Source organism: Pteropus alecto, unplaced genomic scaffold (genome assembly GCF_000325575.1).
Source record: "Pteropus alecto unplaced genomic scaffold, ASM32557v1 scaffold124, whole genome shotgun sequence".
Taxonomy (NCBI): domain Eukaryota; kingdom Metazoa; phylum Chordata; class Mammalia; order Chiroptera; family Pteropodidae; genus Pteropus; species Pteropus alecto.
This window is the reverse complement of record NW_006435779.1, coordinates 546,573-562,304: the sequence shown is the minus strand read 5'-3', so window position 1 is coordinate 562,304 and position 15,732 is coordinate 546,573. Positions and strand designations below refer to the sequence as shown.

At 46.1% G+C, this 15,732-nt stretch overlaps 1 protein-coding gene across 1 annotated transcript in view; it reads right to left on the bottom strand.

Moving 5' to 3' along the window:
• The window catches only part of CFAP100 (cilia and flagella associated protein 100), a 45,733-nt gene that overhangs the window by 9,350 nt on the left and 20,651 nt on the right, over nt 1–15,732 (bottom strand). Inside the window, exons 5-13 of the mRNA XM_025046476.1 lie at nt 14,716–14,908; nt 13,257–13,324; nt 13,012–13,175; nt 12,691–12,771; nt 12,076–12,248; nt 11,708–11,740; nt 11,505–11,631; nt 6,054–6,102; nt 5,802–5,953 (exon numbers count right to left, since the gene is read on the bottom strand). Of these exons, the coding sequence (XP_024902244.1) occupies nt 5,802–5,953; nt 6,054–6,102; nt 11,505–11,631; nt 11,708–11,740; nt 12,076–12,248; nt 12,691–12,771; nt 13,012–13,175; nt 13,257–13,324; nt 14,716–14,908 (1,040 nt within the window). The remainder of the gene's footprint in view (nt 1–5,801; nt 5,954–6,053; nt 6,103–11,504; nt 11,632–11,707; nt 11,741–12,075; nt 12,249–12,690; nt 12,772–13,011; nt 13,176–13,256; nt 13,325–14,715; nt 14,909–15,732) is intronic.

The following is a 15,732-nucleotide window of genomic DNA, read 5'->3' as shown; positions in this document are numbered from 1 at the left end:
TAATAAAACATTCAACGAAATAGGAATAGAAGGAAAATACCTTCACACAATAAAAGCCATATATGAGAAACCCACAGCAAACATCATACTCAATGGTGAAGGACTGAAAGCTTTCCTTCTAAGATCAGGAACATGGTAAGGATGCCCACTTTCACCACTTCTATTCAATATAGTACTGCAAGTTCTAGCCAAAGCAATTAGGTAAGAAAAGGAAATAAGGCATCCCAATTGGAAAGGAAGAAGTAAAATTATCTGTTTGCAGATGATATAATCATATATGTAGAAAACTCTGAAGACTCCATAACAAAGTTGTTAGAATTAATAAGTGAATTCAACAAAGTAGCAGGGTACAAACTCAACAAAATCAGTTGCATTTTTATGCACAAAAAAATGAACGATCTGAAAAGGAAAACACAAGAACGATTCCATTTACAATAGCATCAAAAAGAAGAAAATACTTAGGAATTAATGAAAAAGGTGAAAGACTTGTATAATGAAAACTACAAAATGTTGAAATTAAAGAAGACAAATAAATGGAAATACATTCTATGTTTATGGATTAGAAGACAATATTCTTAAAATATCAACGCTACCCAAAGTGAGCTACCGATTCAATGCAATCCCTATCAAATTTGCAATGAGTTCTTGGCAGAAAAAGAAAAATCCATTCCAAAATTTACATAGAATCTCAGGCTCAAAGTAGCCAAAACATTCTTGAAAAAGTAAAAAACTGGAGGAATCACACTCCCTGATTTCAAAACTTAATATAAACTACAGTAATCCAAGAAGCATGGTATTGGCATTAAGACAACAAATAGAGCAATGGAATAGACTAGGGAGCCATAAATAAGCCCTCACATATATAGTCAAATAATTTCGACAAGGTTGCCAAGACAATTAAATTAGGAAAGAGAACCCTTTCAGTAAATGGTGCTGGGAAAACTGGATATCTACATGCAAAAGAATGAAGATAGACACTTACCTAACATTGTATACAAAAAAAGTGACTAAAATGAATCAAGGACATAAATTTAAGCCCTGAAACAATAAAACTCTTTGAAGAAAACATAGTGTAAAATCTTCATGGCATTGATTTGGGCAGTTACTTTTTGGATATGACACTAAAGGCATAGACAATAGTAGCAAAAATAGACAAATTGGACTTCATGAAAAATTTTAAAATTTGTGCATAAAAGGATGTTACATTTATTTAAAAGACAACACAGAATGGGAAGAAATATTTGTAAATCATATATTTGTTAAGGTATTACTATCCAAAATATATAGAGAACTCTTAAAATGCAATAACTACCAAAAAAATAATAATAACAAACCCTGATTCAAAAATTGGCAAAGAATCTGAATAGACATTTCTGAAGAAAAGACATGAATGGCCAATAAGCATATGAAAATTAGGGAAACGTAAATCAAATGTAAATCAAAACTGCAATGAAATACCACCTCATACCCATTAGGGTGCCTACTATATAAACAAAAGTAATTAATGTCAGCAAGGATATGGAGAAATTGGAACCCTTGTGCACTAGAAGTGGGGAATGTAAAATGGTACAGCTGTTGTGGGAAAACAATATGGCAGTCCCTTTCAAAGTTAAAAATAGAATTACCATATGAATCAGCAATTTCACTTATAGGTATATATACCCAAAATAATTGAAACCAGGGTCTTGAAGAACTTTATACACTCATGTTCATAGCAGCATTGTTTGCAATAGCTAAAATATGGAAGCACCCCATGTGCTCATCAAAGGATGAACTGATAAGCGAAATGTGGCTTATATTTAACATAGAATATGATTCAGCCTTAAAAAGGAAGGAAATTCTGCAATGTGCTACAACATGGATGAACCTTACGACATTATGCTAAGTAAAATAAGAGTCACAAAAAAATAAATACTTTGTGATTCCACTTACATAAAATACTTGAGGTAATGAGAATCATAAATGCAGAAAAATAGAATGGTAGTTATCAGGAGCTGAGGGGTCGGAAAATGGAGAGTTATTGTTTAATAGGTATAGAGCTTCAGTTTTGCAAGATGAAAAGTATAGGGGATGGATGGTGGTGATGGCAGCACAACAATGAATTAATACCAATGGAATATACATTCAAAATGGTTATGAATAAATTTAATGTAATATGGATTTACTACAATAAAAAATAAATTGAATAGACCCTTCTCACTCTCACAAACCTGAGACTATGCTCTGCTACACCCTGGCATATAAGATTCAGAAGGAGAGTTCCAGTCAAGATGGCGGAGTAGGTAAATGCTGTATTTGGATCCTCCCTTTAAGAGGAATGCTTGTTACTCTGCCTCGCTCAGCCACAATCTCCACTGGTTTTCACAGCCAGAAGCTATGGGGGCATCTCTTCCTGGCACTGGAACTCTGGGCTGGGGAGCCTGGTGTGGGGCTTGGACCCCTCACTCCTCAGGGGGACCTCCTCAGTCAAGACATCCCTCCTGGTTTTTAACCGCCACACGTGGGTGTGGGATCAGCCCCTTCTGTGTCTCTGCCCCTCCTACCAGTCTTGAGGTGGCTTCTTCTGTGTGTCCTTAATTATAGGACTTCTGTTCAGCTAGACTTCAGGCGATTCTCAGTGATGGTTGTTTGGTAATTTAGTTGTAATTTTGATGTGGTTGTGAGAGGATCCAAGCACAGCATTTACTTGCTCCACCACCTTAAATGTATCAATTATTTCTTTAATGAATCTTTGCTTTGATGTTGTATCTAAAAAGTTATCACTATACCTATGACCACCTAGATTTTCTCCTATGCTACCTTCTAGGAGTTTTATAGGTTTACATTTTACATTTAGGTCTATGATCCATTTTGAGTTAGTTTGTTTGAAGGTTTAATGTCTCTTTCTCTATTTATTTTTTGCATATGAATGTCCAGTTTGTCCAGCATCAATTTTTAAACAGGTTTTCATTATATAGGTTTTTATCATTACCTGAAAGTAGACTATTCCTATGGAACCTTGCACAAGCTGAAATAGTGTAAAGCAAGGAGTATTCCGTTTTCCAAAAGTTTGCATTATAGCACTTCACTTTTATGTTAGTCTTACATTAGTGCAATACCAAATTTTTTTCAGAAAAGGAAAATCTTCTTAAGATTTCTCTCAAAGAAGACAGGTAAATGATGTAAGTTTTCATAAAGGTGAAATGGTGTAACTCAAACTTTGGGAAAGTGGAAGATATCTGTATTGTCAAAGATCAGTTGATTATATTTGTGTAAGTCTATATCCAGGCTCTTTATTCTGTTCCATTGATCTATTTGTTTATACTTTTGCCAATATCACACATCTTGAATACTGTGGCTTTATAATAAGTCTTGAAGTTGGGTAGTGGCAGTCCTCCAACTTTGTTCTCCTTCAATATTGTTTTGGCTATTTTGGGTCCTTTGTCTCTCTGTATAAACTTTAACACCAGTTTGTTGATATCTACAAAGTAACTTGCTCGGAGTTTGATTGAAATTGCATTGAATTTATGGATCAATTCAGGAAGAACTGATATCTTAACAATTAATCTTATCCATGAATATGAAGTATCTCTTCATTTATTTAGTTCATTGATTTCATTCATCAGAATTTTGTAGTTTTCTTCGTATAGATCTTATACATTTTTTGTTAGTTTTATACCTAAACATTGCATTTTCTGGGGTGCTAATGTAAATGGTATTTTGTTTTCAATTTCAAATCTTTGTTCATTATTGGTATATAAGAAAGTGATTGACTTTTTTATATTAACTTTGTATCCTGTATCCTTGTTACAGTGGCTTATTAGTTTTAGGAGGTTTTTTGGTTAATTCTTTCAGATTTTCTTCATAGGCAATCATGTCACCCCCAAACAAAGACAGCTTTATTTCTTCCTTCAACTCTGTATACCTTTACTTCATTTTCTTATCTTATTGAATTAGCTAGTACTCTCAGTACAATGTTGAAAGGAATGGAGAGAGAAAACATCCTTGCCTTGTTCTTGATCTTAGCAGGAAGGCTTTAAGTATGATGTTAACTGTGGGGTTTTTGTAGATGTCCTTTATCAAATTCAGGAAGTTCTCCTCTATTCCTAATTTATTGAGAGTTTTTATAAATAAGTGTTAGATTTTATCAAATGCTTTTTATACATTGATATGATCATGTAACTTTTCTCTTTAGCTTGTTGGTTGATTTTCAAATTGATTTTCAAATGTTGAACCAGTCTCACATACCTGGGGAAAATCTCACTTGGTCGTGGTATATAATTCTTTTTATATGTTGTCGAATTCAATTTGCTAATATTTTGTTGAGGATTTTCACATCTATGGTCATGAGAGATATTGGTCTGTAGTCTTCTTTTCTTGTAATGTTTCTGTCAGGTTTTGATATTAGGGTAATGCTCACCATATAAAATGAATTAAGATATATTCTACTGTCTGGAAGAGATTATACAGAATTGGTATAATTTCTTTCTTCAATGTTTGGTAGAATTCACTTGTGAACCCATCTAGGTCTGATGCTGTTTTGGAAGATTATTAATTATTGATTCAATTCCTCAATAGATAGGCCTATTCAGATTGTTTATTTGTTGTATATTTTTTAAAGTTTTCTTTTCTTTTTTTTTCTGAGAAAAGGTAGTTGAGTTCATGGAAGTTAAATGCATATGGGCTGTGACTCCCCTGGAAATAAAGTGTTAATGCTCTTGAGATGGCTCAGCTGTTCAAGTGACTCAGCTGCCTGAAGACCAGTTACTAGACAGCACCTCCAGGATTCTGCTGTGAAGCGTATGTGTGCATGTGTGTGTGCTCTCACCATGTTCTCAGAATCTGGGAGGCTGCCTTCCTCTCCCCAGTTCATCTCTCTGTGTGTCTCTGCTACCTCCCAGCTTTCTAGGAAACACAATCTTGCCTGAGAACTGGTGGTTTCACATCAATCTGGAGACTCCTAGCAGGAGACTCTCCATGGCAGGACATGGGCCAGCAAGACATGGCTACACAGGAACCTGGTTTCCCTGTGGGACATTAAAACCTCGGGCCGGCTCCCACCTCAGGGTCTTTGCACTTACTTTCTCTATGCCTGGCACCTTCTTTTGCCAGCTCACCATATGGCTTCCCATCACTCAGGAAGTGCCTAGCTCAAATGACACCTTCCACTGGAAGCCTGCCCTACCCCCACCCATCTGCTGCTACCTTCCACTTCAGCTCCTTTCTCATATCTTTCTTTTTATTTTCCTCATAGCAAGTGTCAGTATTTACAGGTCAATCTGTGGGCCTGTCTGTTGTTTGTCTGCCTTCATGGAATGTCAGCTCCATGAGAGAGACCCAAGCTTGATCTAGAATAGGTGCTCAATCCGTGTTTGGGAGTGAATTTCTTGCTCCCACCAGGTCTCGCTTTAGTGCCTCAGTCTGATCCTGCCCAGCCCAGCTCTCCTGGGCCTGGCATCAGCAGAAGAACGTAGCTGGAGTGGGAGGTCCTTGGATATCTCCCACTTTGGCTGCAGACTACTCCAGGGTGGGGATGGACCATTCTAGTATGGCTCCATCCATGTGATCTGCTCCCAGGCTCCTCCTGGGTTCCCATGACCCTCAGCTCTCCTGCCCAGCAGGACACACTCTCTCACCAGAACCAGGACTGGAAGACTTCAGAGAGACCTTTCCAGAAAACTGAAGCCAAGTAAGGGCCAGGGCTATGGACAGGGAGGGTAGGATGCTGCATAACGCTGCTCCTAGTGGCTGTGGGGTCCTAAGTAACAACCAGTGACAGAGCCCATCCCCCACCAGCCTGGGCAGCCCCACACAAGACCTACATGCGGATTTGGGTGTTTTTCAGAGTGAAGCTCAGCTCCTCCAAGGTCTCCTCCATTTCCTGCGTGTTCTGGATCAGTGAGAGGTTCTGCTCCTCCAGCTTCGTGAAGATATCTAGGAGCTGCTGGGGCTCTGTGAAGTACAGCTCCAACTCCTGCAACCAGAGCTGTGTGTGCGGGGTGCCAGCAGTGTGGGAGTGTGGGGGAATGGGGGTCCTGGCTCCCACAGGCCCTGCCCAGAGTAGGGCCACTGACCTCCCTATCACTGTCTGGGTCCTTCTGCGTGGGATGGGCAGAGCTTGACCTGTGGAGAGATGTGGGGTCAGGGCGCCAGGGTCCAGCCTCAGCAGAAGTTAGATGGCTGTTGTAGCCCACACCAGTGGTGTAGACACTTGGCATCTCCAGAGCATCTCTCCACACCCATACCCCTTGTTTCCCTCATCCATCGCACAAATTGCCCAGGTGGTGATACCAGCTCGCTCTCGGCCCTCCCCAGCTATCACACAGCAGCCAGGGGGAGAGTTTCAAAATTCAATTAACTAATTTCATTCCAGTTAGAATAAAACTTGGTGGTCTCCTGGGAGCTGTGAGGCTCCTGCCACCCTCCTAGCCCTTGCCTCCCCACTGCTTGAGGTTATTCTGCTCTTGCCCTGCCAGCTCCCTTCCTATCTCTCTAGGTGCTGACCCTGTCTCAGATCCTTAGCACTTGTGGCTCCCACTGTTGAGGCTGCCCCTCTCCATTTAACATCCTTTTTCTGAAAGCTACTTTCCCCTATCTAGATTTGGCCTTGGCACTTGTCCTTGATGTCCTTGATATCTATCCTGTGACACGGCCGCCTTTGACTGACCCTGAGCACCCCACAGGGGCAGGGACCATCCTGGGCCAGCCCACAGGGGTGTGAGAAAGGCTGTGTGGGCTTTGATCACGCAGCATGAGGCCCTGGAAGGCCCTACTGGGTGGGGACCCAATTTTGCCTGACATCCAGACCTTCTTTCATCACCCTCTTCACCTGCTCCATCCTGGGCCCCCACCCTGGATATGCAAGTTCAACTTGCCAAAGAGTAGCCAGGGCAGGCTCACAGCCAGAGGAATCTGGGCTGAGGCCCTGACCAACCTGCAGTGGAGAAGTGATAAGTGCAGGGCCTGTGCCTCACGTTGTATACACATCAATGCCCATTTGGCAAGTGAGGGACATGAAGCTCAGAGAGCAAGTCACCTATCCGAGGTCACCTGCAGGACATTTCTGGCCCATAAGGAACCTTCCTGAGAATCTGCCTTCCATTGCCTGGAGGGCCCTACTCTACCTCTCGACTGAATGCCTTGTATAGTCCACACCCTGACCAACTGTACTCAGAGGCCCTGCTCTTGTGGCTAATAGATGAAGGGGCCCAGATGCAAACCCAGAACAGTGTGCTCCCAGACCTCTATTCTCAGGAACTGTCCCAAGGCAGGGTCTTACAGTGGGAACTCCAGGGCTGAGGGGAACCCTAGGCAGAGGAAACGTGTATAGCTAACCTTTTGGAACCACCATTCAACACTGAACTGGAAATAACCGTCCCCACTGGAAGCGGGGTTGCAGGGATCAGAATTACCTCATGGCATGTGCATGGCCTACCAATGGTGGCTGCTCTTCTCCACAAAGCATGACCATGATTCATAAAGATGAATGTGAACTTGCAAATTGGTGGCACTTGGGTCCCCTTCCAGCCTGAGAAGCATCGTTTTGGGACATGGGAGGTTGAGAATGAAGAACATCTAAGGAGGGATGCCCATAGGAGCCTGGAGCTCAAGAAACAGTGAGAGACACAACCATGGGTGGTTGTGACCAGGCCATTGTAGAGAAGGAAGAACAGAGGACAAAGCATGTAAGGGGATGAGCAGAAGATACAGATCTTATGAAGGAGAGTAAGGGGAAGAGAGTGAGGGGGAGGCTCCTGAGCCCCTGGGCCATCCATTCTTCCCATCCCCACTACCACCACCTTCACCAAGATGTTAAACCATGAAGCTTCTGGAATAAAGCATAGGATATTGTTTTAGTGACTTTGGGGTTGGCAGAGATTTCTTAAGTAGAACACAAAATGCATCATCCATTAAAGCAAAGATTGGTAAATTGGACTCAAAAGATAACATTAAGAGAATAATAAGGCAAGAGAGATTGGGCAAAGGTATTTATACTATGCTTATTACATAAAGGACTGGCATCCAAAATATATAAAGCAGTAATAGAAAACCAGAAAAAAAAGGCCAATAATCCAATAACAATGTACAAAAATTGAACAGACACTTTTCTTCACAAAGGATATCCAAATGGCCATATTTTTCATCATGAAAATGCCATTAAACTTATGAGATACCACCCCACCCCTAAATTAAACTTGTCTTTGATTTTCTATATCCTGATGCTTTGATATCTGGGGCCATGCTGACTCCAGAAAGGACAAACACCCTTGAATGTGCTTTTCAAATGCAAAGCAACCAATCCAGAGTCCACATCCCATGCTCTCACACTGGTGGCACTATCTCTCTCTGCCTAATTCTCAGGGCCAGGTAGCAGACAACTTGGACAGCCACTATGCCCCAGAGGCCTGAAATTATTCAAATCAGCCAATCCTAGGCCTCTTTACCCTGTCTCACCTGTTCCTTCTTGCAAAAACCACAATAAAGGCTCCTGTCCATAGTTCCCCTGCTTCCTCTGCCTCCTGACCACCCTGGTGCTTCCTAGTTGGCCCCTCAGGGCATGACATGCCTTCTCTTCTAAGAACAAACTATCTTTTCAGTGGTAGTAGTCTTTTGATGTATTGGCCTTACTGAACCTCAAATTTTCTATCAATACACCCTATTTTAAAACAACCCTGCCAGAATACCTAGATTGAAAGAGATGATTTGGTGAGGAAGTGGGGCAACTGGAACTCTCATGAGTGTTGGCGGGCATGTAAAATGGGGCAGCCAATGTGGAGGATTGTATGCAGAAGCAACTAAAACTAAACATATGCCCACACTATGAACCAAAAATTCCACTCCTATTTTCAACGAAATAGTGCTCATGCATAAAATAGTGCTCAGATAGAAAAGCACAAGAATATTTGTAACATCTTTAATCAAAATGACCAAGAATTGGAAATAACCCAAATGGCTACCTATAGGAGAATGGACTAAGATAGCAGGGCTTATTTCCACAGTGGGATATGAAACAGCAGGAGCAAGAAAAGCCCGTGGCTGCACGAAGCCAGGTAGCTAAGAGTGGAAAGATCCAGGCACAGAGAACAGTGGTGTTGTTCTAAGTGCATCAAGTTCAAGAACAGAGAAAGTGACCCAGGGTGATTGAGATCAAAACGGTGGATACATTCTGGTGTAGGATCTGACTGGGAGAGGGTGCGAAGGAGTTCTGGGCACTGGGAATGTTTTCTATCTGGATCTGAGTGTGATCACATGGGTATATATATGTGTAAAAAGTCATGTTCACTTAAGATTTGTTCATTTTAACAAATCTTATGGCATGTCGATAACACCTCAATATAAGAGAAAAAAAGTAAATAACTAAATCCAATCATGTCACTGCTTTGCAGAAAATTTCTGGCCTCTGTAGGCTCTGGACCTGAGGGTGGACGCTGGAGCCAGAGCCCATGGTTCCAAGGCCAGCTGGCTGCTTTATGCCTCAGGTTCCTCACATGTCATGCGGGTGGTCCTCCAGGAGTTGCTGAGGTTTTGGGTGGCTGAGATGGAGTAGCAAGGAAACTGGGGGTGTCTGGGGGAGGGGTGGTGAGAGGATAGGGCAGTGTGAAGACGGGCAGGGGCTCACTGAGGAGGGAGGCAGTGGCGATGGGGAATGAGGAGGTCAATCCTGTGTTCACTGCTGGAGAACACAGGGGACATGTGTGGGGTGTCTGGGACATTGCAGAAAGAAATCCAGGAGATGCCCAAGAGGTGCCTGGCGTCCCGGAAGTGGAAGCTGGAGGGGCTGTGGGGCAAGAGTCACTGGAGCTGAAACTTGCCCCCAGCAGGAGGCATGGCCCTCAGCTAGAATCTCCAGGATGACTGATGGAGCTGTCAGACACTAGGACAATTCTGCAGGGCCAGCAGACCCAGCTCTCAGCCCCCTCTGGGATGGTGGATTTTATGTTTCAACATGGCTAAGTCAAACATTATTCTAGATGTTTCCGTGAAGGTGTGTTTTAGATGAGATTAATAATCAAATCAGATGACCCTCTATAATGTGTGTGAGTCTCTCCCAATCAGTTGAAGGCTTCAATAGAAAAAGACTGACCTCCCCAGAGGTAGAGGGAATTATGCCAGCATACTGCCTTCAGACACAAACAGTAGGTAGCAGCTGCTCTATAGCCTACTAGCCTGCCCATAGATTGTGGACTTGCCAGCCCCTCAGTCACATGAACCAATCATTCTCTCTCTCTCTCTCTCTCTCTCCCTCTCCCCTCTCCCCTCTCCCCTCTCCCCCCTCTCTCTCTCTCTCTCTTTCTCTCCCTCTGACCTCCCATCCCAGGCTTCCCACATGGCTCTCCAGGCCCCCATTCCTGAGGTGGTCCTGACTCCATGGGACAGATTAGTGCCTGACAGTGGCCCTGGCACACTGAAGGCAAATGCCTGACAGCCAAGTGAGGCTGTAGTCAGTGCCCTGCCCCTTTTTCATATCTTATGAATTTCGCTCCAGCCAGCACACAGAGGCCAGGGGCTGGATGGGCCACCAGGAAAACTTGAACCCTGGCTAAGGAGGACCGCCTCTAACCTCCCAGTAACATTGCTAATGAAGAAACAATGAGATGCACAGGGTCAGCTCCTTCATGAAAGGAAGAATAAGGATAAGAAAATTACCTTTGCTTGTATTTAGGTTGAATTATAAGACATATCAGTACTCTTTGGACCTACAAACACAACAACTTGATATGGTTCAACATCCTATTTGCATAAAAATGGCTGGACATGCAGGGAATAATAAAATTAATTGCAGTACTACCTGTGGCTTCTTGGGCCAACAGCTTGGTAGGAAGCACACGAGGACTCGGGGGTGGGAGGGGGAGGTTAAGACTTCTCAGTTTATATCTTCTATAGAGTTGTGATTTTTGTGAATGTTTCAGTGAGGAAGGAGAAGTAACTGGATGACCCAGCAGATAAACATACTCACCCTATGAACCAGGTGGAGTGGGTGACAGCTCTGGCCTTGCAGACTTCTGTGGAGGGACATGTTTGCACCAGCCCACAGATCTGTTTGGGGTTTCTGTTTGACTCTCATTGTGCTTTTTGAAAGATTTGAAAGTAACCATCACACTTAAATCTGGGTAATTTAATAGAGGAGTCTAGTCTCTGGCTTCTCTCGAATGGCTCCAGAGTTCTGGCCCCTGGGCTGGCACTCCCTGGTTACAAAAGGCTGGTGGAGTGCATGTGCCATCTTGTTCCATGTGCCCACCTGGCCACCCTCATCTGTTTACATTTGACTGGTCCTTTAGCACCTGAGTGGGCCACCCCAGGCTTAAGTTTACTGATTATGCAGAAATAAACCTTTGTTGAGAAAACCTCTTGATTTTGCAGCTTAAGTCAGACTGTACACCTTCCAGGTTGGGAAGAGCCCCTCCTTAAACTTTCCCTTTCAGGGAGTCTGGCCATCTTGGGTGCCCTTGAACTGGAGTCACTGAGGAGCACACCCCACCAGGCCCCAGCCACTTTTGTAGTCCCTCACCCCCAAGCCCACTCACCCTTTGGGGTCCAGCCCGCCACTCACGCTAGGCTGGCGGTCCTTCTGGAAGCCAACGGTAGTAGCCAGGATCTGCCCCCCCTGTATCATCTGCAGCACTTTCCCGGGCTTCCTTGGGCCCTGGCCCTCTGGAGGAAGCAGAGGAATGATTTCCATGTGCCCCAGCCTGGGATAGGGCCTCTCCAGCCTGGGGCAGCCATGTACCTCTGAAACCCATCTTGCCCTTGATCCCTGGTCCTACAGGAAGGGAGGGAGGGGCCCCAGATGGTCTTGGTTGGAACCACACATGTGGCAACACATTCTTGGGGGCACAGGGTTCCCTGAGACCCCTCAGTAGTAGAAGAAGAGAGGTGTACAAGAGGAAAAGCCCTTGGGTTTGAGTTGAGAGCCAGTCCTACTTCCCCAAGTGGGGACTTGGGCTGAGCCATGAGTGGCTAAGAGGCAGCTACTGCCAACTAAGGCTCTGCAGGGTATGGAAGGGACGAACCCTGTGGCCTGGATGCCTCTAAGGCCCCTGATAGGGGTCACAGGGTCTAGGTGGACCCAGGAACCTATCTTCTTTTTTCTGCTACCTTTATTCCCTTGTGTGGAGAACAGAGTATTCTCTTTGGGAGACTTGACGACCTTTTTGAGAGCCAAGTGCTTCTTCTCTTGTTCTTCCAACCACTCCTTGGGTGATAGCTTGTACAGGAAATCCTTGAAGATCTTGTAATGCTGCAGAGTATCTTCAAATTTGGAGATTTCGCTAAATCCAGGGAGGGGACAGGTGAGGTCAGGCTCTGCCCCCTGGGAGGCCCCTCCAGAGGGAAGCCCTTGTACCCTGGCTAAGGAGGACAGGAATAGGAGAAATGTCATGCCAGGGAAAGAACGCCTGCCCTGCAGGGACCAACGTGGGTTACACCTCCCAGAGTTACAGCCCTCAGGGACTCTGTCCACCCCTCTCAGAGTGGAGCCTGGGGGCCTCAGAGCCATGTGAGACCTGTCTCCTGGTGGTGTGGCCTTGGGAAAGTCACTGAATCTCTCCTGGCCTCAATCACCTCATCTATAAGATGGGCAGCAGAATACAGGGCTTCAAAACCCTGAGATATTTAGGGTTCAGTGGTAAAGTGATGAGGTCTGGCTAGGGGAGAAGTGATGGAGGAAAATGTGGACAGGCCAGCCCAAGCCCAGCATGCCTCTGACTTCACCTTTTGATGTTCATGATCTGGGTGGTCAGATCCCGAATCTCAGTGATCTTCTCCATCTTCGATTTGGTCTCCTTCTCTGCCCTGGAGGTGAGTAGAGGCAGGGAGCCAATCTCAGGCTATTAAAGAAGGGCATCCATACTGCCCTCAGGCTGGGCTGCAGGTGGGGGTGCTGCTAGGGGCCTGGGTCACAGTCAGGGTCAAGGCGGGGTCAGGGGGCAGGGGCAGTGGCCTGGTCCAGGCTGAGTTGGTGGGTGTGCACAGGCCCCGGGTATCCTGGGGGGATGGCACACGGCCAACCAGGCCTTCCAGCCACAGGCTCACGCTCTCAAGGCCTGCACGGAGCTGCGGTCATTCTCCCTGAGGAACTCATCAAACAGGGCCGAGTCCTTCTCTAGGGTCTTCTCGGCCCGCTCCAGCTCTGCCTCCTCCTTAGTTGCCAGCATCTCCAGTCGCTGGATCTCGCTCCGCTTCATATCCAGGGCATACTGAGGGCCACCAGAGCAGGAGTCATGCTTCTCACTTGGACAGCCCACCCTAGTCCCCTGCACAGGAGCAGCTGGGCCTACCTGGATGAGGAACATTTGCCGCTTCTGGTTGATGTACTTGTTTATGTTATCAGATTCCCCTTTCTTTTCTAAAATGAGAGGAGGCAGACATCTGAGGGATGGGGCAGATAGTGGGAAAGAGACTCAGGCCAATGGCTGAGGATGGGCACATGGCCAGTAAGTGGGGAGCCAGTTAGCTGTTCCTGGTGCAGCACTGTGCTACAAGGCCCAGATTATTACAAGAACTGTGGGAGAGTGAGCCCTGTCTCCAGTGGAAGGAGAGAAGGCTTGGCTGATATATTCCATTTCCATGCCTGGCGAATGGTCCAGGTGGGAAGAGCCTCTCTCTCTTGCTAGAGCACACTCTTCTTACCAGGAATGAGACTGGCCACCTCTGCCATGGAAGTTATAGCCAGCTGGACTTAATAACAAAACACCTATTGGCCAGGACCTTAAGAGGGGTGGTGAGAGAAAAATGGTGCAGCATGATCTCTACTTGGGGTACCCTTGGCCCCCAAGGGCCTAATTTGGGCAGCAGCTAAGTCTATACTGTCAGGTTTTAAGCCAGGTGGGAGGAAATGAAAGTGGGCATCTGGACAACCTTTCAGAGTGCAAGCACAGAGGCAGCGCAGTGGGGCCAAGGGCCCTGGGGCCTCTTTCCTTGGCCTTTCTGAAGAGGAAGACCTAGACACTCCCCAACTTGGAAGAGCCCAGGGAGTGTGGAAAGGACTATAGAAGCATGTGGCTTTCTGTTTTGTCTCTCAAATCCTCTCCTTTCCAGAAGAACCTGGTGTGGTGCAGGAGTCCTGTTTTAGGTCTAGATGTCTGGCAGTCAGCCCACTGGCCCCTGCCTCCCTGTTCTACCTTGGGAGAAGGCCTTGCCCTCAAGGAGACCCAGCTCCTCATTGGAAACCAAACCTGGGACACTGATGAGTCTTGTGCTCAAACTGGGTTGGTAGTATGTTAGTGCGTTTTCAGTACTTAAGATTTTCTACTGGATCACAAAAATAACAGCTCTCTCACATGCAGTTCTTTCTCATTATGTACGGTGTCAGAAGAAATTGAATCTCACAACCATGAGGTTGTTACTGTCATCAGCCAGGAGAGGAAACTGCCTGCAAAGGAATTAACAAACTTGCCGAGGATAGTGCAGCCATTAAATGCTAAGGCTGAGATCTGAATCCAAGAAATCTAGTTCCACATTGATGCTTTTTACCTCCAAGTCAAATACGTATATTTTATACTGCCTACATTCACTGTGCATGGTCAACACTCAGAATGCATGCAATATTGGGATTCAAAGGCTTTTAGGCTTGCACCCTATCTGGAATTGATCTTTGTGTTGTGATGGTGAAGGCAGGGGTCAGACAGAGAAGGCCCTGTTTCCCCATTACACTGCAGCATAGCCTTTCCAAGAACTTTTAAAGCACAGCCCTCTGTGAGGGGTGCAGACCTGACATGGGGGATGGAGGAGCCATACCTTTTGTCATGGAAAGCTTCCAGGCCGTGTTGTCGTGGAAGGCGCGCAGTTGCTCGGCCTCAGCACGCGCCTCCTGATCCTCTATCTCTTCCTCCAGCTGCAGCTCACGTCGCAGGCTGGTGTGCTTGGCTGACACTTTGGATGAGTATGTCATTTTCTCATGCACCCGCAGCGTCTTCTTCTGCTCCCGCTCCTGGGGGGAAGTGGGGGTCGTATCAGGCGGGGTTCCACCCGGCCAGCCTGCATTCCCCCCAACACGCCCCTCCTCCATCCTGCCTGGGCTGCGCCCTCCCCTCGCGTTGCAGGGGTCCCAGGGTCGCATGGGCTTGTGCTGGTGCGCACTTGGCCGGGACAGGGTGGGGGATGCGCACATGCCCCGAGCGAGTGGGGAAGGCTGTGGAGCTGTGTGCATGTGGGACTGCCCAGGTTTGAAAGGAAGTGAGCAGGAAGAACCTCTGGAGAGCAGGTGTGCAGGTGGGGCAGCCAGATGAAGTACAGGCTGCCCACAGGTCAGATGTGCATTCTAGGTAGTACAGTGACACACTAAAAGATGATTCCTCATTTATCTGAAATTCACACTTAAACTGAGTGTCTTGTATTGTGACTTGCTAAATCTGACACCTAGAGGTTCAGGGAAACTTGATCTTGAGTTTCCAAAAGAAACTTGAAAACTCGAGTTTGATCTGCAAGCCCCTTCGTCAGTGTTGGGGGCTGTGCTGTCATTGGGGTCTAGGCCTCCCCACCTACCTTCTGTCTTGCACTGGCCTCTGGCCCCAGCCCTTCACTTAGGAGGATCTCAGGATGCAGGGGGCAGGGTTGGAGCCTCTTCCCCAAAGCCTAGTGCAGGTCTCTGGCTGCAGGGGTGCCCAGCTCTTCCTGCTGTTCAGGCCCTGTAGGCGGGGGGCGGGGGGCAGTCTCTACATCCTTCACCAACTGGGTAGCTAAGCCCCGTAGATCAAACAGACCCTCACATGGACTCTGCATTTGGCCTTTCCTGGGTTAGATCTGTTTCCTGCT